At 36.2% G+C, this 24,362-nt stretch overlaps 1 protein-coding gene across 2 annotated transcripts in view; it reads left to right on the top strand.

Annotated features, from left to right (window-relative positions):
* Positions 1–20,881, top strand: part of klhl4 (kelch-like family member 4) — a 42,728-nt gene extending 21,847 nt beyond the window's left edge. For both annotated transcript variants that reach the window (XM_053630956.1, XM_053630955.1), the window contains 10 exons: positions 5,241–5,408; positions 6,104–6,240; positions 6,530–6,726; positions 8,294–8,506; positions 9,905–10,091; positions 10,773–10,997; positions 13,068–13,230; positions 17,841–18,053; positions 18,999–19,170; positions 19,670–20,881. In XM_053630956.1, the coding sequence (XP_053486931.1) occupies positions 5,266–5,408; positions 6,104–6,240; positions 6,530–6,726; positions 8,294–8,506; positions 9,905–10,091; positions 10,773–10,997; positions 13,068–13,230; positions 17,841–18,053; positions 18,999–19,170; positions 19,670–19,729 (1,710 nt within the window). In that variant the 5' untranslated portion in view covers positions 5,241–5,265 and the 3' untranslated portion in view covers positions 19,730–20,881. The remainder of the gene's footprint in view (positions 1–5,240; positions 5,409–6,103; positions 6,241–6,529; positions 6,727–8,293; positions 8,507–9,904; positions 10,092–10,772; positions 10,998–13,067; positions 13,231–17,840; positions 18,054–18,998; positions 19,171–19,669) is intronic.
* The last annotated feature ends 3,481 nt before the right edge of the window (positions 20,882–24,362 follow it).

Below are 24,362 nucleotides of genomic sequence, written 5' to 3'. Positions count from 1 at the left end.
CCATAGTGTGCCTTTTCTATACTAAATTATTGCCATAGTGTGCCTTTTCTACACCACATTATTGCCATAGTGTGCCTTTTCTACACTACATTATTGCCATAGTGTGCCTTTTCTATACTAAATTACTACCATAGTGTGACTTTTCTATACTAAATTATTGATATAGTGTCCCCTTTCTACACCAAACTACTGCCATAGTGTACCTTTATTACACTAAATTAATACCATAGTGTGCCTTTTCTACACTAAATTAATGCCATAGTGTACCTTTACAACACTGAATTACTTCCATAGTGTGCCTTTTCTACACCACATTATTGTCATAGTGTGCCTTTTCTACACTAAATTACTACCTTAATGTGCCTTTTCTACACTAAATTAATGCCATAGTGTACCTTTACTACACTAAATTACTACCATAGTGTGCCTTTTCTATGCTAAATTATTGCCATAGTGTGCCTTTTCTACACTAAATTACTACCATAGTGTGCCTTTACTACACCACATTATTGCCATAGTGTACCTTTTCTACAATAAATTATTGCCATAGTGTGACTTTTCTATACTAAATTATTGCCATAGTGTGCCTTTTCTATACTAAATTATTGCCATAGTGTGCCTTTTCTATACTAAATTATTGCCATAGTGTGACTTTCCTACACCAAATTATTGACATAATGTGCCTTTTCTACACCACATAAATGTCAGTGTGCCTTTTCTATACTAAATTATTGCCATAGTGTGACTTTTCTATACTAAATTATTGATATAGTGTCCCCTTTCTACACCAAACTACTGCCATAGTGTGCCTTTACTACACTAAATTACTATGATAGTGTGCCTTTTCTACACTAAATTATTGTCATAGTGTGCCTTTTCTACACTAAATTACTACCGTAATGTGCCTTTTCTACACTAAATTAATGCCATAGTGTACCTTTACTACACTAAATTACTACGATACTGTGCCTTTTCTACACTAAATTACTACCATAGTGTGCCTTTTCTATACAAAATTATTGCCATAGTGTGCCTTTTCTACACTAAATTATTGACATAGTGTGCCCTTTCTACATCAAACTACTGCCATAGTGTGCCTTTTCTATACTAAATTACTACCATAGTGTGCCTTTTCCATACTAAATTATTGACATAGTGTGCCTTTTCTACACCAAACTACTGCCATAGTGTACCTTTACTACACTAAATTAATACCATAGTGTGCCTTTACTACACCAAATTATTGACAGTGTGCCTTTTCTACACCACATTATTGACATAGTGTGCCTTTTCTACACTAAATTACTACCATAATGTGCCTTTTCTACACTAAATTAATGCCATAGCGTGCCTTTTCTTCACTAAATTATTGCCATGGTCTGCCTTTTGTTTTCTTTTAAACTAAATTAATGTCATAGTGTATATTTTCTATCCTACATTAGTACCAGGGTGTCTCTTCTGCTCTACATTAGTACCTTAGTGTAAATTTTCTGCTCTACATTCGTACCATAATTTTCCTTTTCTTTTCTACATTAATACCGTTGTACCTTTTCAACTCGGTATTAAAACTATAGTGTAAATTTTCTGCTATACATTAATGCCATGTTGTACCTTTTATGTTCTACATTAATACCAGTCTGCCTTCTCTGCTCTACATTAATACCATAGTGTACCTTTTCTATTCCCACCCAAATTCCCTAAGCATATAAAAGAAAAAGACTTTTACATATTACTTTAGTTTCACCAACTATGCTGTGCTTCACCAAAAATGCAGCTGACCACACACCAATGAGGCAGTAACATTTCAGTTTGTATGTTATGACACACTAGAGAGCAGATGTGTTATGAGTCTAATATTACCTGTAAAACAGGGTAATTAAGTAATATTTGCTTGCTAGCTTTATTTAAAAGCATGTGGATATAAACTGAGCTACATGATTAATTTTGAAATTAAACTAATGGATCTATCCATTTATTTGTTTTGTGACAGCAATAAAACATTTAGGTTTTTCTGATATAAAGTTATATGAAAGTATATATATATATATATATATATATATATATATATATATATATATATATATATATATATATATATATATATATATATATATATAAAGAACTTGTATAGGATAAAATTCAAATTTAAGCCAAGTAAATATCCTAGAGGTTCATAACTGTCTCATATTGTATGACAAATTAACCAAGAGTGTTTGAAGGACATGGTTAATATGTTTGTTAAACATTGTTACCCGAACTTGATCCATTTTTGTTGCAATGGGATGCATTGTCCTTCATAAAGTAAAGCCTAGGGAGAACGTAAATGTTTCCCGCAAATTTATGGTCTCTGAGAGAGTAATACAAAAGCAATTGTGTTCCCAGATAGTGGGAGACATAAAAAAGTCCTTTTTGCATTCCTTGAAGCTGGCAATAAAGAAATGCATATCTCTTGTTTTCAACCACCACTTTATACCACCTTATTTTTTATTCAGCAAACACAGCATTATGCCAGTGATAACAGCAGGACAATAAATTACCCATATATTTAATGTAATAAGAAATAACTCAGTTAAGTGCATATTAAGGTATATCAGAAGGGCATACATTACAAGATGTTTCAGTATTGGAGGAATCTTTTGAAAAACTGATGTTACTCTGCTGTGTGTGATATTAAATACAGAGCAAGTGAACAGAGCAGCAAAAATTACATTCAGTCTAAGCAATGTCCTTTGTACCTAAGCAAATGTTATACGTTACCTTTGATTAAGGTGAAAGGGAATTGCTCACTATGAAATTATTAAATGTTTAGTCAAGCAGCTATGTGATATGTGATATGAATGATGATCATTTTAACTAAAACAGAAGTTAAATCCTTTTCAGCACAAGGAGACCAGATCACAGGGAGTAATTCTTTCCGCTAAAAATACAGAGGGTGTGAACTCTGTAATCAAGCTAATTTGAGCTGCAATGTGCTTGAGGTAAAAAAAAAAAAAGCTGAATTATGACGGCAGTACACATGTGCCCTTTAAGGCTAGGACACTGCTTCAAGTACCAACTCTCTAGTTAAGAGTCATAGTTCGTAAGGTCATTGATTCCACAAAACATCCTTCAGTGAGATTTATTATGTAATTACATCTTTAGTACCAGAATATAATATAGGGACCATGTTCTTATGTTTTACTGGGATGGTTCATATTTCTTTTTGGATAGTGTAGCAGTATACTGTTGATAACAGTAACACATTAGACATGGAATTACTTAACATAACCACATAATATTGGTATAACAATAGGGATTAGATTTTATAGACCATCCTTATTATTACTGTTTAGTCAATCAAACAAAACAATAAGTAGATAATCCAAGAGTGCTCTTTGACATCAGTTTTGCAGTCCAAAAGACATTTAATTAAGGAATAAAACATGCCATGGCATGCAGTTGTATGAAAATATTCAACGACTGAATGATATGATGCCATTACCATCCTGAAATTGATGTAATGTTGTGGAATGTCCACGAGATACATTAGTTTGTGTTATCATTTAAGCTTTGACACATATAAACAGTCATTCCCTCACAAGCCTCTTTTTTTTCTCTATCTTGAATTAAATAAGACAAAAAGTGCTTGGTAGCATGTCACTGTCTTAAAGACCTTCCTGTGTTAAAAATCTCATAGAAAGGTTTATCATATCAATAATTGCACACATTTTATCCCATTTACGTGGAGCATCTACCACACATGTCCCTGTTTAAATTGCTACTATATAAACAACAACGTATTACAACAAACACATTAATATAAACCTTGCTGTCGGCACTACTGTCTGAGCTGTGATGTTAAAAAATGAATAAACACTATCTGACAAATCAGAATCTAGCATTCAACAGCTCTGTGTTATAAATATTTTTACCATACTTTCTCCAGGCAACAGGACTTTAGAAAGAAGACCATACTTTGGACTAGTTAAATGTCAGTGATGGATTTGCTCCATGAAGGGCACCAAAATAACAGTTTAGGATTGTTTGCCACGGGTCTGAAGGATTACTGACATGCTCCACAGTAGCATGTAATCTACCGGTCTGCAGGGAGAGTAGCTCAGAATTAACATGATCACAGTGCTGGGAAGAAGCCACATTCCATGCTGGGCCCATGTCTATCCACAAGAAGAATGTTTTTAATTTTTTTTTTTTTTTTTTATGGTAAGCTGCCCCCTTGGTATATTATGCTTCTCAATCCACTTATTTACAGAGTTCATCTCTAATGGTTTTAATTTAAAGTGTGAAGGACAAGTGGGATGTTCTAAGTGGGATGTGCTAAGGAAAAAAAATATGCATTTACCTGCTTGGCACTGACTACACATGTACAACATCCCTTTGTTAAACACCACACTTTAGGTGTGTGTACAATACACAAATCCCACACTTAAAATTCACTATCCACGCTTCACTTGCAAGTACATAGATCCATAACTGATAGGTTATAGATTACACATCAAGGTGTGCAATAATAATTCCCCTGATAGACGTATCAACTTTAAAATATGTTAAGTTCAGTTCTCACTGACACTTCTTGATTGTCAAGTACCAAAACTCAAGCACTGTGCAAAAGTCTTAGCCACCTTTTGTTTAGTACAAACTTTGTTATAGAGGTTTATTTTATGACTTCTACATTATCGGGTCAGTACAAAAATATTTTAGATTTCCAGACATTAGTTCTCCAGTACAAAATTAAATGTTACAGAAAAAAAAAAATGTTTGTATGTCAGTAAAGAAAACAGCATATTATGTAGGAGACAACGTTTCAGACAAAAAAAACAAAACAAAACAAAAAAAACAACATAATGAAGGCTGCTTGGTTTTTTATGCAAAAAAAAGAAGCAATTGCAAAATTAAAATTCTCCAGAAGAACTGTGGCTGGTTCTACAATGTGATCAGTAAAACTTACCAGCTAATTTCCTTATAAAATTGCACAAATAGTCCCTGAGACTACTATCTTTTAAAGCAAAGGGTCATCACACCGAATATTGACTTTGTTTCATTTATTACTGTGTACTGCTCTTTACAGTATATATATATATATATATATATATATATATATATATATATATATATTACATTTAATTTAATTATTTTTGATGGCATCTTTGCTCTAGACTTTTCACAGTACTGTATATTACTAGATTCACTGTGTGTCCTCTTATGACCTGGGACTGAACCTCTCATCTTCTGGTTCTTCACAGGTTGACTCTGAGTAGTTACTCTAGGATGAGCTCCAATTGTTCAGATGAGTTCTTCCAGGCCACGAACCACGCGGAACAGACCTTCCGGAAGATGGAGACTTACCTGCAGCACAAGCAGCTGTGTGATGTGCTTTTGATAGCTGGCGATCACAAGATCCCTGCACATAGGTAAATACTCTCCCAGCCAAATTGAAACTCCCACACATGATTGAAAGAGGTCTGTAAAAGAGATACAATACTGAATGTTACATTTGCCCTGAGAATTTTTTAATGGCTTTTGGCCAATGGTTTTTAATTCCTCCGGGTACTCCAGTTTCCTCCCCCAGTCCAAAGACATGCATGGTAGGCTGATTGTTGTGTCTAAAGTGTCCGTAGTGTATGAATGGGTGTGTGAGTGTGTATGTGATTGTGCCCTGTGATGGACTGGCACCCTGTCCAGGGTGTACCCCGCCTTGTGCCCAATGCTGCCTGGCTCCAGGTTCCCCATGACCCTGAAAAGGAGTAAGCGGTAGAAGATGGATGGATGGATGGATAATTATCTGCTTATAACTGTTTCCCTTGCATACACATAGCTTCTGTGTTCTGATGTAACACAGTAGGAAAATACATTTAGGCTCGCCCAGTGACTGAATGTGTCAATGAACTCAATCAAGGTATTGCCAGCTCTGCATGGCATAATCTGGTTAAACAAAAAACCTAACAAACAAACAAAAAACCCTATTCTGCATTATAGTGTGTGATTAATTTCTCCCTCAAAGAGCAAGATACAGAGAAGTAGTAATTTTATGTGGACAGCTACAGAGAGAGAAAAAAAACTGGACATTAATATAATATGTGGTTTTGTATTCTTTTCTTAATGACAGGCTTGTTTTAAGCGCAGTTTCAGACTACTTCGCTGCCATGTTCACCAACAATGTGCGGGAGGCAAAACAGGATGAGATCAAAATGGAAGGTGTTGATCCGGATGCACTGAGATCATTAGTTCATTTTGCATACACTGGTTAGTATGTAGTATCTGTTTATATATATATATATATATATATATATATATATATATATATATATATATATATATAATAAACAACTTATACTGTATTATACATTATTTAGATTTATTATACATTTTTTACATTTATGCCTCTATAAAGCGGTGTACTTAAAAATTTCAAAGCCAACTTTTTTTTTTACCTTGTAGTTGCATCCTCTCCCACAAAGCTTGTAGCATTATGTGAGTCAAAAAAAATCCTCAGTTGAAAGGATTTCTGAGATTTTTTTCTTCAACTTTATAGGTGTACTTGAGCTAAAGGAAGAGACAATTGAGAGCCTATTAGCCGCAGCATGTCTTCTCCAGCTCTCGCAAGTTATTGAGGTCTGCTGCAACTTTTTAATGAAACAACTTCACCCATCCAACTGCCTGGGGATCCGCTCATTTGCTGATGCTCAAGGATGCATGGATCTGCTGAATGTGGCACACAACTACACCATGGTAGGACTGGCACTATGGTTGAAATACCTAAAAGGCTAATTTAAAGGATGTAAAGCTAAATTTAAAGGACGTGAAATGTACATATCTTTTTAAAATAAAAGTTAAATGCTAGCCTATTGTTGTTTTATTCTACAATTTAATTTTTAACATTTTCCATGCTAGGTAACTTGTGCACAAACAAACTTTTTTAAGCTCATATATTTAATGCTTTAAAAGCATAATCATTATTTTTCCATAATTTACTTTTCCACTAAGTTGGGTTGGTATAGTATGTGTATGCAGGCCTCCTGATGTTTTCAAATATAGAACAAAGCTACTTTGTTCAAAAACAAGCAAACAAAACAAAACAAAAAAAACCCCTACATAACACATTTAGTATTCTCCGGGGCTTCAGGACCCACCACACACATTTGTCTGATGGCATACCACTACCAAAGTGCGGAAACAACTTAGGAGGATGACTGTTATCTCCTGAAGGACATCTGCACAGACCGTTTACACAGTGCTTCCGAGATCAGTGAGGTTAATCTAATCAGAGAGCACAAGCAGGGAAACTTCCTTTTCAATCACTTCCCTAATGGACAGGGGGCGAACAGAGCTTCCTGCTTCACCATCCTTTGTGTTCAGATTAAAAAAGTTCTATTTTGATGAGCTTGTTTTTGTCCTTTCCCTGTGCAATCCTGACATCCTGTTTCTTTGTGTAACACTGTCAGTGTGTCAGTAACCTAAGCACTATGCGACTCTGTGGCTCGATGAGAGCTGTCATTGGCATTTAGTTGTCTCAGACCAGGCAGAAAAGTGTCAGTATGTTTGCTGTGTACATGAAAATAATAGAAATATTTAATGGCCACTTATTGATGATAGGAAATGTCTAATTTCACACAATCAAGTCAATGCCTCATTAGGTAATTTTCCTAATAGTATAATTATAGTTATACTACTCTTAATTCTTGGTAATTACTGAATAACATGCATTAAGATGAACAACTGTATAATAAGCCCGGAAATATGAGGTTAACCAACCATACCACACATGTGTCAACAGCTTTTGTGCCAGATTAATCTGTTTTTAACTCAATGTTGCGAACACTTACAGTACATCTACCAGTATTAATATGTTCAACTGTCTGTGATTATTATCTCGCTTTGGAGATGAAAAATGAACACCAACATAAGTAGGACTAAAATCCATATGAAGGAATGGCTAAAAAAATCAAAAGCTCTAAAAGCCCACAACAGATGCACATTTAATGCAACTTTTCAAATAGTTTTATCGGACATTCAAAGCAACAATCAGGCAAAGCATTAAATATCAGGCCATTAGCCTCACATTAAACCAGTTGTTAGCACTGAAGGAAATCCTTACAGATTATGAGCAGATTAACAGTAGGGCTCCTACATCATACAGTAGAACAATATGAATGTAATGGAAAACAGTTGAGGATAAATCATGATTTAGTGAGGTTCGGTGCAAGATACAGTATATTTACAAGGCATTTGATTTTTAATTGGACAGTACTGCTACAGTGCACGGATCTTTTCTAATTAGACCACATTAATCTTTCAGGAACACTTTTTAGAAGTCATTCAGAACCAGGAGTTTCTCTTACTTCCTACAACGGAAATAGTCAAGCTACTGTCCAGTGATGACATCAATGTTCCAGACGAAGAGACCATTTTCCAGGCACTGATGATGTGGGTGCGCTATGATGTGCAGCGTCGGCAAAAAGATCTAGGATTATTACTCGCCTACATACGCCTACCCCTTCTGCCGCCTCAGGTTTGCTTATGACACACCATCAGACCCTGTGATCTGTGGAGCAGCACTTGATTTAATGCAATCACTTAGTATTATGAAAAAAATTTTTGTTGAAAATGTTTGGAAGACTTTTTATTCAAAATTAATTTAAGTGCTTGTAATGTTACAAAATCACTTGCTGGGATTATTTTGACAGGGACGGCTGAAATAAATGTGCTTGTAGGGCCAAGATTAAAAGACATCAATATAAAATTTTATTTTTGTCATCCACATCACATTATTCACTGTTAACAAGTACCTTAAGGCAGATCATTTTGGCTTATTTTGTGGCTCAACCAATGGTCATAACAAAAATACACAGAATGGTATGAAGAAGTGAGGCTGATTTCTTTCTAACCAACACTGTAGAATCACACAGCCTATCAGTGACTGTCATGTCAGGTGATTACACAGAATGAAACATTCCATAGATTTGATCTCTATTTGGGCTTTGCTTAACAAATCCGTCATCAGCATATGTGAGAAGGTGCATGTGAAATACAGTTGCAGGTGTGGATGATTTACTCTAGCATCCTTTGTTGGATCATAAATTGGATTATTTACTCTATCATCATTTTCCCCCCAAACTGCCATTGGATGAGAAAATAAAAGTACACTATATGGCCATAGGTTTGTGGACACCTGACCATCACACTCATGTGCCTTGTGCTTTTTGAACATCCCATTCCAGATTTAGTCCCCCCTTTGCTATTATAATAACCTCCACTCTTCTAGGAAGGCTTTCCACTAGATTTTGGAGCCTGGCTATGGGAATTTGCTCATTTAGCCACAAGAGCATTAGTGAGGGTGGGCACTGATGTTGGGTGAAAAGGCCTGGTAGGCAGTTGGTGTTCCAATTCATCCCAAAGATGTTCAGTGGGGTTGAGGTCAGGGCTCTGTGCAGGCCACTTGATTTTTTTCCATTCCAACCTTGGCAAACCATGTCTTCATGGACCTTGCTTTGTGCACTAGGGCATTGCCATACTGGAACATGTTTGGGCTAGGTTTCTTACCACACATTGTCCAATCAACCTACAAATTACACAAAAAGACACAAAAGTATTTTAGTTTGAATGAAAGGGTTACAACTTTTGTGTTAGAAATCATGAATGAAGCTGACTTTAAGTGTGTGTAATAGTTTGCTTAACATCATTGTTATTAGGTCAACAATCAGACTTTGTAATATAATGCATTGCTCAACACTAATAGTTTTACTGATAAACTATTGATAAATATTAGATTTTAGTCCTATCATCTAATATAACAAGCAGATGTCTCTGTATTTAGAAATTATAATATGAAGAAAAAAAATGTTAATGGCTTATATAACCATATTTTTTTAATGTTGAGAGATATGCCATTATGCATGCTATGTTGTAGCTTCTTGCTGACTTGGAAAACAATAAGATGTTTTCTGAAGATCTGGAATGTCAAAAGCTACTGATGGAGGCCATGAAGTACCATTTGTTGCCAGAGCGTCGGCCGATGCTACAGAGTCCCAGGACCAAACCACGCAAGTCCACTGTAGGGGCACTCTATGCAGTAGGAGGCATGGATGCCTCAAAAGGTAGAAAATCAGTTTTTTATTGTTCATACAGTGATGTACTGTTAAAGACCATATGGCAGGAAATCTTGCAAGATTGTGAGCTCAATAAAGCCTTTAAATTAATTTATATATCTTTATAGATGCATTTATGCATCTGTAGGACTAAAAGTCATAAAATTAAAATGTTTCTTTTTTTTCACTTGAATTTTGCTGGTTGCTGTATCACAAAGTTGGAAAAAGATCTAACATAACATTTATCTTGGTTTCAATGTTTACATTACAAATTAACAAAGGTGTGTAGACTTTTCATATACACTGTATTTACCTTTTATATGCACTGCATTTATTTATTTTTTTTAGGAAAATTTAACTGAATTTTACACTAACTTTATGTTGAAAATTAATTGCGGCAAACAATTATTAATACTGAAATACTGATTCTGCTTGGAATTAATATTACATTTCATTTTTACATGAATTTTATTCCTTTTTTAGTTCTACAGATGCAGCTTTACTAGAGAACCTGATTTATATGCTGTTAGTCTATAAAGGTTTCATTTAGACCTCTTAACCTGCTGCTAATGAAGAAAAAACACTTGAATTTGAAAAGTATAATATTTGAGAGTCAAATACAAAAATCTATTTATAAATTATTTTAGAAATGCATGATTATGGTACTTAACTAAGAAACTGTACTTTCAGGTTCTACAACAATAGAGAAGTATGATCTTCGCACTAATACATGGATCCAGGTTGGCATAATGAATGGTCGGAGGCTTCAATTTGGTGTAGCAGTCATCGATAACAAGCTCTATGTGGTAGGGGGAAGGGATGGCCTCAAGACATCCAATACAGTGGAGTGCTATGATCCACTCACTAAAGTGTGGTCCAACATGCCTCCTATGTCAACCCACAGACATGGACTAGGTACATCTTCTTTCTCTAATGTTTTCTTCCTATCATTTAATTACAATTTCACACATATTTTGACATCAGTTGTGTGATGGGAAATGGATTTGCTGTACTCAATAAAAGGCCTTGCAATCCAATTATTGAGCTTGTACAACATTTCTGTGGGCAGGGAACATAGTGGTTTCTTCCTTATTTTCCAGCACCATGTATCTTCCTCAAATTTAAGTGTGTGACAGCCTGGCAAAGCCTTTCACATGCTCAAATTCTGACATATTCTATTACGTATATTTCTGAAAATTACAACTGACAGCTGGTGTCTGATTGCAAACTGAACTGATTAGCCTTATGCTCCTTTCACTATGTCACATAACAACATGATCAAAGCATTACATTCATTACATTTTTAGGCAGACTGACTGCATTTACGGCTACATTTGGCAAACTGGCCCCTTGTCTGATGTCATCTCTGTAGGAAGACAGCAAGAACAAGGTTTGAAAGTAACCAAAATAAAAACTTTTTTTTTTTTTTTCAAATAAAGATGTCAAAGTACAGTATATTATTGGCAGGTAAACTCTATTTTGGTCAAAGTCCAATTTTTCATTTTTGGCTGTTCTCTAGAATTCAATTAAAGCGATATACAATGGGCTTTCTTAAGCCACCTCACAAGTGTCTTCCTATATGTTTTCTCAATCTTGTCTATAAAACATAACCACCCATGGTTAACATAAAAATTTGTTGATGAACAGAGAAATAGCCCCAAAAGGTGTGAAATCTTGAAAAGAAGTGGTTTGTAATTTTAGGCCTCTCTGCTACTTATGAGACAAATTGTAATTACAATGAAACCACTGGCATGCTTTCTGACTGTTCCAACTGACATCCTCTGTTCAAACTGGTGTGGCTCATGAGCTGCCGAGCTTAGCAGCTGTGTCCCAGCTGGGGTGGAGCTAATTTCTGGACCAGAATAATGTAAACAGAAGCCGGAAATTTATAAACAAGCCAAATCCATTACATAATACTATTGTGAATAGAATTTTAAGGTATGTTAAATTTTGCGATTGTTTTAGGCCTAGAAAGACATTTAAACACTACAAACACACTTACATAAAAATGTAATAATTTTAACAGCCTAGAGAAGACCAGGGAAAATTGTGTAACATGTCACAATATCAGTGAACAAATAAGTATATATTAATATATGAATAATGTATTAAGCTCTATGTGTATTTAGAACATAACTAACAAAATAACATATGGTTCAATATATAGTACAGACTGGATGGACCATTGGATCAATAGAATAATCTGACAGATTCTGACAAATAAACACATTTTAATCTCAAGATAACTTGTGCAGAGTAAGCAAATGAACACAGGAGATGCAACCTTTTTAAGAGACCACATCAATTTCCATAATGGCACTAGAGGCACATGATTAAGACCACTCCATTTGCTTGTCTGTGTACATAAATCTGGTGAATGTACAATTTACTACCAGTATATACTAATACACTCACACTAGTAAACAAATCCAATAAAGGTACACATCTAAAGTACCTGACACAAATCAGCTGATGCCAACATAGTGAACAGCTGACAAGAAAATATTCGTCAAAAACATGGCAGGCAATTTTGTAAGAAAATTGACTGCAGTGTTCTTCAGTGGAATTTACAGCACCTGCATAAAACAGACACCAGGAGGTCTTCACTACAGTGCAATATTACAGCCAATTCAAAATGGAGGTCAAAGGACATTTTATATGCCGAGAGCCAAAAAGCAACAGCTGGAGATTTATTACAGAAGCATGAGGGACCTTTCTGCAGTGGAGGCGGCAAGATGCTGCATGAATACTTAATGGTGCTCCTCAGGGCCAGCCACTGGGCAATCTATTCAGCTCCTGGTGCTTTGTTTAAGAGAGAACCTTTTGATTCTCATCTCAATTAATGCAATGGCAGTCTCATTTAAATGTTGCCATTTTTGTAGCTCTGCTTATAATAAATGGGATCTGCTGAGAGATAATATTAAGGTGATACATACTATTAGAGGGAACAAAAGCACATGCTCTTTCTTTCTTTCATTTGAAAAGGGATCGCTGTCCTGGAAGGGCCTATGTATGCGGTGGGAGGGCATGATGGATGGAGCTATCTGAACACAGTTGAGAGGTGGGACCCCCAGGCAAGACAGTGGAATTATGTGGCCAGTATGTCCACTCCTCGCAGCACAGTAGGAGTCACTGCTCTCAACGGAAAGTAAGCCATTTTCTCTTTAATCTTCCTTTTGCAGATCCACAATATTTTTTGCAAATATTTCACATGCAATGTTACAACTTAACACTTGCACAGATTTAAGATTTGTTGACTGGCAGATTATTTGAATAAATATTTCAGGAAAGATGCATAGTTCCACAGTTCAGGGATGCAACCTAATATGAATACATTATTTGAAAGGAACAATGTGTTTTAAAAATATACAATTACGGATAAGAATAGGAAGCACACTATTATTTAAAAAAATTTTTTTTTTAGAAAGCTTCCCAGAAAGGTTTACAAGAGCTGTGCACTGCGACTTGGATCCCCTGGGATGCAACAAAAGTGTCAAGCGAGCAGGAAGTGACAGTGCTCACATTTTTATCTCTAGGTTCATATGCAATAAAAAAATAATGTTTAGACCACGCCCACTTTAAATCCAAATATAAATACAAATACAAATATTTGGAGTGCATATACAGACACAGAGTGGCACTGTATTACAGCCTAGCATTTATTATCCACTATATTGTGAGCATGATTACAAGTTATGACTAACAGTACAAGTACATTTTGCCACTTACGGACAGAATACACTATTAAAATGCCCTACTGTGCTAAACACCTGCTTCGTATGAACATGTTCACTAAAACACTAATCTATTTAATGTAACACATCTTTATGTTACAGTATAAGAATAGAAAATATAAGGGTACCCATGATTTTCTACAGAGCATTGCTTGATTTATTAGTGCCATCTGAACCCTCTCATAATGACAAAACCTACTATAGCTATCAATAATAATATTCAATGTATTCAATGCTCTGGAATGTCTCACCACCATAATAAGCTCTGAGACCAGAGAGTCCACAGTGCCTTTTACATTAGAGTCACTTTCTATGTTCAGCTCAAAAAGAACTCCAAGAAAACAAACAAAAAAATGGAGGTCAGACTGGTATTTGTCCTTGTGGAGGACAACAGATGCACATCTCACAGAGAACAGTGACTGACAAAACCTAGGGCATTTTTGAATTCAGGGGGAAAACCCAAACCTGAAGCTACCATTTCAGTCTTGTGGCCTACATTTCAAAGTGATTCATTATGTGCTCTTTCTAATATTGAATTGTTAAAAACATGACATATGACAGTTGTTATGAAATGGCTTTTTATTTTAAGCATAAATTAACCCCTTAAACTCTTAGGTTATGATTAAGTTAATCATATTAAAACTGATTATACACTAATTACTGTAAATTACCCTCTAGCTACAGTGACACTAATAGATAAGGCATGTAGTGATCAGCATGAAGAATGTAAATCTGAACCCAGCACTGGGCATATTTGTGATGTGCTTTAAAGTTGTGGAACATCGCCATTAATAAGACAAAAATGCAGTGTGTCAGTGTTACACAGAGACAGAAAAATGCAGAGATGGGTACACATATTTGTAATGCAATTCAGATACTTAAAGTCAGATAAATATAAATTTCATATACCACCACATTTGCCATAGTTAAGAATCTATCTTTTTTTGTCACTGAGATATAGAGTATGCAAACAGATTATTTACACCCATAAGCAAATTAAATAAAGAGATCACTCACCATTAGTTGAGTTCTGATGTTTTCACATATCCATATTATTGGTGCTTATTCTTTGCTCACTTCTGACACATATTTTACTAAATGTTAAGTACTCTGCAGGTGCTTAGCTACCCTCTGTCAAACATTAGCTCTAATCCTTTTATTTATTTTACTCGGTAAATTGAACACATTTATACCATGTGTACCTCCAGAGAGGGATTACAATAAGGACTAAAGCCACTGCAAACCATGTATGGTAGTCCAGTTCACTCACCTAGTCTTGGCCTATTTCTAAGCTAGGCTCCTAACGGAAAAGTCCACCTTGAAAAAAAAAAAATAAACAAACTATGTTTATAGTGAAATATTTGTGATGTGTTTAGATATTCTGATACTAATTTGTTGGTTCGTGCTGTATTTTCATTATTCCCCTAAATTACTTGTTGTGTGTCACACTGATGTCACAAATGGGCCATTGTTTAGCAGGTTCAATGGTGTTTAATAGGAGGAAATAACGTCAACAATCTAAAACATATGGTAGAATGGTCAGGTTTTGCTGTAACTCCTAAAACCAAAACAACAACAATTTCTATTCTGACTCACCATGTCAAATTAGAAGAATGTCACATGTCACTTAGAAGTACTGGAGACAGCAAACTTTGGACTCAAAGTTCCAAGAATGCAATGCAGGTATACAGTGAGGGAAAGAAGTATTTGATCCCCTGCTGATTTTGTACGTTTGCCCACTGACAAAAAATTATCAGTCTATAATTTTAATGGTAGATTTATTTGAACAGTGAGAGACAGAATAACAACAAAAAAATCCAGAAAAACGCATGTCAAAAATGTTATAAATTGATTTGCATTTTAATGAGGGAAATATGTATTTGACCCCTCTGCAAAACATGACTTAGTACTTGGTGGCAAAACCCTTGTTGGCAATCACAGAGGTCAGACGTTTCTTGTAGTTGGCCACCAGGTTTGCACACATCTCAGGAGGGATTTTGTCCCACTCCTCTTTGCAGATCTTCTCCAAGTCATTAAGGTTTCGAGGCTGACGTTTGGCAACTCGAACCTTCAGCTCCCTCCACAGATTTTCTATGGGATTAAGGTCTGGAGACTGGCTAGGCCACTCCAGGACCTTAATGTGCTTCTTCTTGAGCCACTCCTTTGTTGCCTTGGCCGTGTGTTTTGGGTCATTGTCATGCTGGAATACCCATCCACGACCCATTTTCAATGCCCTGGCTGAGGGAAGGAGGTTCTCACCCAAGATTTGACGGTACATGGCCCTGTCCATCGTCCCTTTGATGCGGTGAAGTTGTCCTGTCCCCTTAGCAGAAAAACACCCCCAAAGCATAATGTTTCCACCTCCATGTTTGACGGCGGGGATGGTGTTCTTGGGGTCAGTGGCAGCATTCCTCCTCCTCCAAACACGGCGAGTTGAGTTAATGCCAAAGAGCTCCATTTTGGTCTCATCTGACCACAACACTTTCACCCAGTTGTCCTCTGAATCATTCAGATGTTCATTGGCAAACTTCAGACGGGCATGTATATGTGCTTTCTTGAGCAGGGGGACCTTGCGGGCGCTGCAGGATTTCAGTCCTTCACGGCGTAGTGTGTTACCAATTGTTTTCTTGGTGACTATGGTCCCAGCTGCCTTGAGATCATTGACAAGATCCTCCCGTGTAGTTCTGGGCTGATTCCTCACTGTTCTCATGATCATTGCAACTCCACGAGGTGAGATCTTGCATGGAGCCCCAGGCCGAGGGAGATTGACAGTTCTTTTGTGTTTCTTCCATTTGCGAATAATCGCACCAACTGTTGTCACCTTCTCACCAAGCTGATTGGCAATGGTCTTGTAGCCCATTCCAGACTTGTGTAGGTCTACAATCTTGTCCCTGACATCCTTGGAGAGCTCTTTGGTCTTGGCCATGGTGGAGAGTTTGGAATCTGATTGATTGATTGCTTCTGTGGACAGGTGTCTTTTATACAGGTAACAAACTGAGATTAGGAGCACTCCCTTTAAGAGTGTGCTCCTAATCTCAGCTCGTTACCTGTATAAAAGACACCTGGGAGCCAGAAATCTTTCTGATTGAGAGGGGGTCAAATACTTATTTCCCTCATTAAAATGCAAATCAACTTATAACATTTTTGACATGCGTTTTTCTGGATTTTCTTGTTGTTATTCTGTCTCTCACTGTTCAAATAAACCTACCATTAAAATTACAGACTGATCATTTCTTTGTCAGTGGGCAAACGTACAAAATCAGCAGGGGATCAAATACTTTTTTCCCTCACTGTACAATGCAGTTGTGCTGAGTTAATCACTTACGAGATGACAAGCATGGTGCTGTTGGCAGTATTAGCATGAAGGTTTTGAGCAGAGTGTAAAGGTGAGGATGGAAGAGAGCTGGACAGACTACAGGACTAAAGCACTGCTGCATCACTCTCTTTAGGTAGCAATGAAGCAGTTGTTAAATCCCACTGGCACCACTCTCAGCTGGTAGCCGAATGTCATTGTGGGTAATGTTAACCATTAACCAAAGAAAATAGATCAACATGTCTAGGAAAGAGGCTTAAACTAAAAAAAAAAGGTCCACTGAATACCACTGTAGATTGATCACCTGCCACTGTAGATCACACATTCAGAGTGGAGACTGTGAGGACTCTGCTTATATTCATACAGTGGACTATCCTGCAATTAAAGCTACAGTTGAATTGAAAATTAACATCAAATCAGCCTTTGTGTTTAGAACAGTTCAATTTAAATTACCAGCTGTTTTTCGTATAAACTTTAAGCAAAATTCTCCCAACCTCTTTTGGTGGTGGGTTGAGGCTTGAGGTTGTCACTTGGTAAAGCCACCTTTGAGGCTGGCCAGACCTGTCATTACAGTGTATTATACTGTGAAGTGTGTACTCTATATCTAATATGTAATAATCTATTCATGGAGTATATTAATATTCCGTTTTGGGATAAAAGTTTAGCCATTGTAATGATTTTGAATCTCTTATCTCAACTCCATTGTTTCAGGCTGTTTGCGGTGGGTGGACGTGACGGCAGCTCGTGCCTCCGCTCCATGGAATGTTTTGATCCCCACACTAACAAATGGAGCACGTGCGCACCAATGGCGAAGCGGAGAGGAGGAGTGGGCGTGGCCACCTACAACGGCTTTCTGTACGCTGTCGGCGGCCATGACGCACCAGCTTCAAACCACTGCTCTCGCCTCTCTGACTGTGTGGAGAGGTAAAAAGTAGTAGCAAAACAGCAGTTACCTTACCGCTGTGGAATGGGACGCTTAGAGATCTGATAAACTGACTCCATCCTCCCCCTACTGGTCATACAGAGGAACTGCACGTCTGAAGTTAGGTTTAGGTTTAGGTGCAGGCATAGCATTAATTAGCTGCTTTAATAATAATTATTTTTATAACAATCATTATAAGTATTATGATAGGTTCTCACAGGGATAGTAAAATAAATTTGTTTCTTACTATGAACTGTTTACATTATCAGTGCCAACTAATCGTTTTCTTGTTTTGGAGTGTGGGGCATGTTCATACACTTATGCTGAGTGGACTGCACTTGTCTGGGCTGGATGTGTGTTTGTGTGTGTGTGTGTGCACATTATTAACTTAAAGGCCATTATTACTTTATTAATATTTATTATTATTATTATTATTATTATTATTATTATTATTATTATTATTGACTCCCTGATCATTATTAGAATAAATATTCACATTATATAATATTTTTATTTATAAATAGTGACTAAAAACAAACTATTATGAATGCAATTGTTATAAAATATTTTGAAATCAAAATATTTATTGCTATAATTAATAATGAATATCTGATCATCATCATCAGGAATTTTTAATAATAATGACATGCTAATAATATCAACAAACTTCCATGTTATCTAAATATTTATTTATACTTTTATCCATAACTAATAATTAATAACACACTATTATGACTGTTATTCTTATGCTTCTATGTAATGTAACTTTGAAGAACTATAACTCTGAAAGTACTAGAAGGGGTACAAAAATTTTGGTGGTGCTTTCTATAATGCCGCTTGTCTCAAAGTCACACAGACATAAATCTGTGAGTAAGGAATAAAAATGGGGAAAAAAATATGTTTGCTTTCAAGTTGGATTTCAAAATCTTTCTTTGCTGTTGTGGCAGGTATGACCAAAAAACAGACACGTGGACCATGGTGTCGTCCCTCAGTGTTCCACGTGATGCAGTGGGAGTGTGTTTGCTTGGTGACAAGCTATATGCAGTAGGTGGATACGATGGCCAATCCTATCTAAACAGCGTAGAGTCCTATGATGCACAGAATAACGAATGGACCGAGGTAAATTTGATCATGCTACATTGTATACTGTTTTGGCTTTTAGCACATATCTGGCCTAATTAAATTTTGTTTTATTTATTTTATAAGGTGTGTTAATTTCACACCTTATTTTTTAAAAAAGAAGCCTCTTTAATATAATGTTGTTGGTACTTGAACCCCCTTGAAAAGTATACTCTGGATGTTCTTGCAGCAGTCAGATGACCAACAGGCACTGAGAGGAAGCGAAAGGCTTTCCTTCTATTGAGTGCTTTTTTCCATCATGCCACAATAGCAGTGAACAAACTCTGACTTAACCCTTCAGTCATTCATCGAGAATGTGTTAACCTCTCATTCCCCCAGCGAGCATGTGTTATGCCTCAACACTTAGACACATTGTCTGTCTAAGAAAGACCTGCAGTAGAAAGGGATAATGCAAGTGGAAGCAAGGTGGAAGGGTACATTCAGTACGGTCACACTTGTGGATATTGGCCATTAACCTCTGTCTCTTTTGCTGTTCTAGGAGGTGCCATTGAACATTGGCAGAGCTGGGGCCTGTGTGGTGGTGGTTAAATTACCTTGAGCATTCAGGCCATGTTCTTACAGGAGACACACCAGCAGTGGAAAACAAACAACATATGGAATTTTTAATTTTAGTGGGTTTTTTTTTCTTGGGTAACAATAATGTGAAGGGCCTCCTTGTTGGGTATTGCCTAATAGCTGATTATTGCAATAGTAGACACTGAAAATAAATGTGAATGTATCAAATCTCTGCATATAACACTTTACGCTTTGAATTTAGAAATTAGAATTTCTTTCTTTTCCTTCTTCTTCTTCTTCTTTTTTTTTCTAAACCAATAAATTCAAGAAAAGTGTGATGTTTACCAGATTTGTTTTCATGTATACATTTTGTGTCATTATGTATTAATAACTTTCAGCAACCCAAAGTGAAATGCAGTTACAGAATAAGATAAATTGCAGATTTCTTTATTTAATTTCTGTGTTTTAAGAAAAATAAATATTTTTGACTCTTCGACAATGCATTTAAAAACACTGTGAATACATCTAGTTGTGAGCTTGCATCCAGTTGTGAGTTATTACACTCAAAAAAGGTTGGGAGATCATTTAAACAAATGTTATACACTTTTTACGTAAGGCTAGACATAGCATGAAACTACTCAACAGACATTTTTTAAGAAGCTTTCAATAAAGTAGCTGCAAAACACCAAAGTATCATGTGATAGTAGTCATTTTTAACTTTTAATGTTTACAAAATAGTGAATATACAAATATATCATATTGATATTTCACATTAATGTATAGTTTTTGTAATTATGTCATGTATATATTTCCTGAATCAGTGTTATAAATGTATTTTATGATCATCTTTTTTTTTTCTGGCATGCTGCTTGGGTATATTTGAATGCCACACTATAATGCTTTCGTATGTTATCACATCCATTTCCAGAGGTCAACACTACTGTGTTTGGATTAAAGCAGTGTTTATATGTTTTGACCTCTTTCCATTGCCATGTAGGTGAATATTTCACAAGTGATACTGACGTAAAATTTCTGAATTAGAATTTAAACATACCCATAAAATGAGTTCTTGAAAATAATTTTTATTTGTACTTAGTGATTTGCTATTTGTAACCATCAAGATTTCCAGATACATGTATTTTACTTTTCATCATTTTATATAGCATGTAAACATAAATAAAATCTTTTCTCCCTCTTTATCTACATTTCTTCCTCTCTGATAATTTCAGTGATCGCCTGCACATTCTGCACACTATGTTATGTCCAAGACCTCACAAAACACGCTTTTGACACCTGCCACAGCAGCATATTATTACACTATATGTCCATGATTCTAAAAGTGGGGTCCGTGAATCATAGTTAGGTTGTCTGTGATAGTTAAAATTTTGTTACAGTGGAAATCATAACCCACCATTATCACAGTTATTATATTTATTATTGAGGTTCTATAGTTATTAACCTATTTGACTAGACTCTTGAATTGAATGGTTTTTATCTAAACTTCAACAAGTAAAAAAACATTGAATATAATGACAATTTAAATAAAATATGTCTAAGAGGGCTACAGATTTATTGTTATTATTATTATTATTATTATTATTATTATTATTATTATTCATCCATCCATCCATTTTCTGCACCGCTTATCCTACACAGGGTTGCGGGGAGCCTGGAGCCTATGCCAAGGGACTCGGGGCACAAGGCGGGGGATACCCTGGACAGAGTGTCAACCGATCGCAGTATTATTATTATTAATTATTAATTATTATGTTATTATTATTATTATTATTATTATTATTATTATTAATGATAATAATAATAATAATAATAATAATAATAATAGTAGTAGTAGTAGTTAAAGGGGTTTCTAGATGTGAACTCTATTGTGATGCCTGTGATCTTTGAATCAGATCATTCTGATCTGAACAGTCTACTTCAGTCTACTTAGACACAGTAGCAAACGGAAATTCATACTAAATACTGTCCTCTAATGGAAACATGTTGTAAAACAGGTGCGGAGACTTGGAGACTAAAAACCTAATGTAGCATTAGAATACCCAAAAGAAACTACACCAGTTACAATAATGTAGCAAAGTGCATAATTGATCTGATGTTATAGTATTGACCATGTGCTCAAATGCCATTGGGTTGTAATTAAGACTAAATCCATATTCGATTACAGTTTTTTTGATCAGTCATTGTTATTGTGGATCACTCATACACATAGGCCACTTCAAATATGTAAATATTATGGCTAGTGCAATGCAGGACTATTAACAATGCATTCAAGATATTGGCCATTTGGTAGTTCCTAATAATCCTAATCCATCTCTCTTAGGCTGAGTTTTATTGGCCCTGTGAGACACTTGTGGAACAAAACAAGGCAGAAAAAGCCACTGTCCCTTAACCTTTAAAAAGTTTAATGATTTATTTGTTGATATTTTCAAATGTCAGCAGATGAAACTGATGTGACTGACCTGCCGAAGGAGCCAGTGAGATGGCCAACATGCAAAGACAGCTTGTGGTAAAATGGCTAGATTGCAGTTGCAGGCTTTGTTCTTCACAGATGACAAGAGGAAATGGACCGGATGTTTCAAAGGGATTAAAATGGACTATAAACGAAGAGTGATGGCTGCGCCACATCAAAAGGGAACCATAAGAGTGCAGGTGTTGTTTTGGATCTGGTGTTTGCTGCAGATAGTATTGTTTGAAAGATGCTCTGAAGACACCTGCCCTCTATTTCCTGACCTCGTGGAGAGCTACATCTAGTCTGGATGTTCTCCACCTGTGGTTTAAAATCCTTGCCAAGCCAACATGAACTAGGCTATAAATAAATGAGCACCTGGATTTTTCAAAGCTGAATGATCACAGTCAGAACTTTTGACAATGAGATAAAAATTAATTTTCAAAGCAAATCATGATATATTCTGAATTTTTCAGAGTAGAGTGATTAAACTAACCCTAACCCTAGAGAAACTGCAGAATAGAATTTATGATACACTGTACTTAAGACTAAAAATATTTGTAATATTTTTACTCATAAGTTTGGATGAGGAGTATATACAATTAACAACATTCAGCAACGATGAGAGCAAATTTTCCACAAGTACAGACTTGTTGCTTATGCTATAACATCCTGCACAGTCTATAGCAAAAATTTATGGAGACTTCTTTCAAAGTGTCTTTTTTAAACAATGAATTCTTTGTTAAAAGTAAGAAGTTCACTGGTACCTGTGAACAATGTGGGCCTGGAACGCTGATGGCATTGTGCGGCTAATTGCTCATTCTGAACTCGGGAAGCATGGATAGTGACACTCTGCAAAAAGCTATTTTACTCCCTTTAACCAAACTAGCTCATTCCTTCTTCATTTTAGAAATATACACTCACTAATTTTGAGTAACTGCTTTATCCTAGTTAGGGTCATGGTGAATCTGCAGCCTGGACATGCGGAGAACATGCACAGAAACTCTGCACAGAAAATAACCCAAGCTTAGGATCGAACCAGGGACCCTGCACTCTCAGAAAGGATGTGTTAATATCATACACTTCTTCTGTGTTATTACTATTGCAACACATGTTGTATTAAATTATCCAATAAATGTGTTAAAAAAAGAAAAAGTTCACACGAGTGAACAACGATACGTGTTAAATTATTGTCCAATCACGTTGCGGACTGTGCTGCTGGCGTCATCATCCAACTCTGAACTCGCCTCAAAGTGAATGTTCATTGCTTTGACTTTTGATAGTGACCGCGGAGTTGGAGTCCTGAGGCGAGGAAGTGAAATGACCACTGGTAAGTTAGCGTTCCTCACTTTTTAGCGTTAATGCTGCTGAAAATGCCTGGTTGAGTTTGTGATATTTAGGCAGGGAGCTCTCGAAAATGTATTCATTGGAAAACAGTAACTCAGTGAGTGATAATTAACTTTACCTATTGCGACGGCTTCAAAAGTGAATATCATGTACTGCTCCCTCAGTGTTGGTGTTACACTACTAGTGCCATGTGTTCATGTTGGCTATGAAATATGGACTTAGGTTATTCTATAATTCTCTGGGTCTTAGTTAGGGTTAGTTACCTGGATGTTGTCACCAGTCACAGTATGGATGAGTGATGATAACATAGATGGTCACCTGAGGTAATAACATTACTTTAGCATGCAGCTGGCAGTAATGTTAGACATTCCCATTACCTTTTTGAGAGTTAATGATAACCTAACATTACAGCTATCCACCATGAGGCAAAACAAAGAGTGGGTTAATGTTAACTACATTTAGCAAGTGTTTTGGACAAGGCAGGCTGTAGTAATTAGTATTAGGAGGATGGGTTAGGGCTGTGCTTCTTCATGTATACAGTGAATGTTAATGCTGGTTAACAGGTGCAGACAGCCAGTGGCTAATGGAACTTACCTAGCTCAGTAATGTTAATAAAGTATTATCTTATCTAATGTTGAGGCCAACATTGAAGTTCTTCACAAGTTTAACATGACAAAAGAGAGGATGGGGTTTAAGTTCTAATGCTTTCCACTATCTCTGTAATGTTGGTTGATTTAATCACGTTGTGCAAAAAATAAATGGCGGTGAGGTGCTAAAGGGAGGAAAAAAATAAACATTCACAAGTTAGCTAGAGTTTCTTGGTGAGGCTACAGCGCCATTCTGTTCATTAGGAGAATGGAGGTCA

Source organism: Ictalurus furcatus, chromosome 8 (genome assembly GCF_023375685.1).
Source record: "Ictalurus furcatus strain D&B chromosome 8, Billie_1.0, whole genome shotgun sequence".
In the NCBI taxonomy this organism is placed as follows: domain Eukaryota; kingdom Metazoa; phylum Chordata; class Actinopteri; order Siluriformes; family Ictaluridae; genus Ictalurus; species Ictalurus furcatus.
The sequence above is the reverse complement of the archived record's forward strand: the minus strand, read 5'-3'. Positions and strand labels throughout refer to the sequence as shown.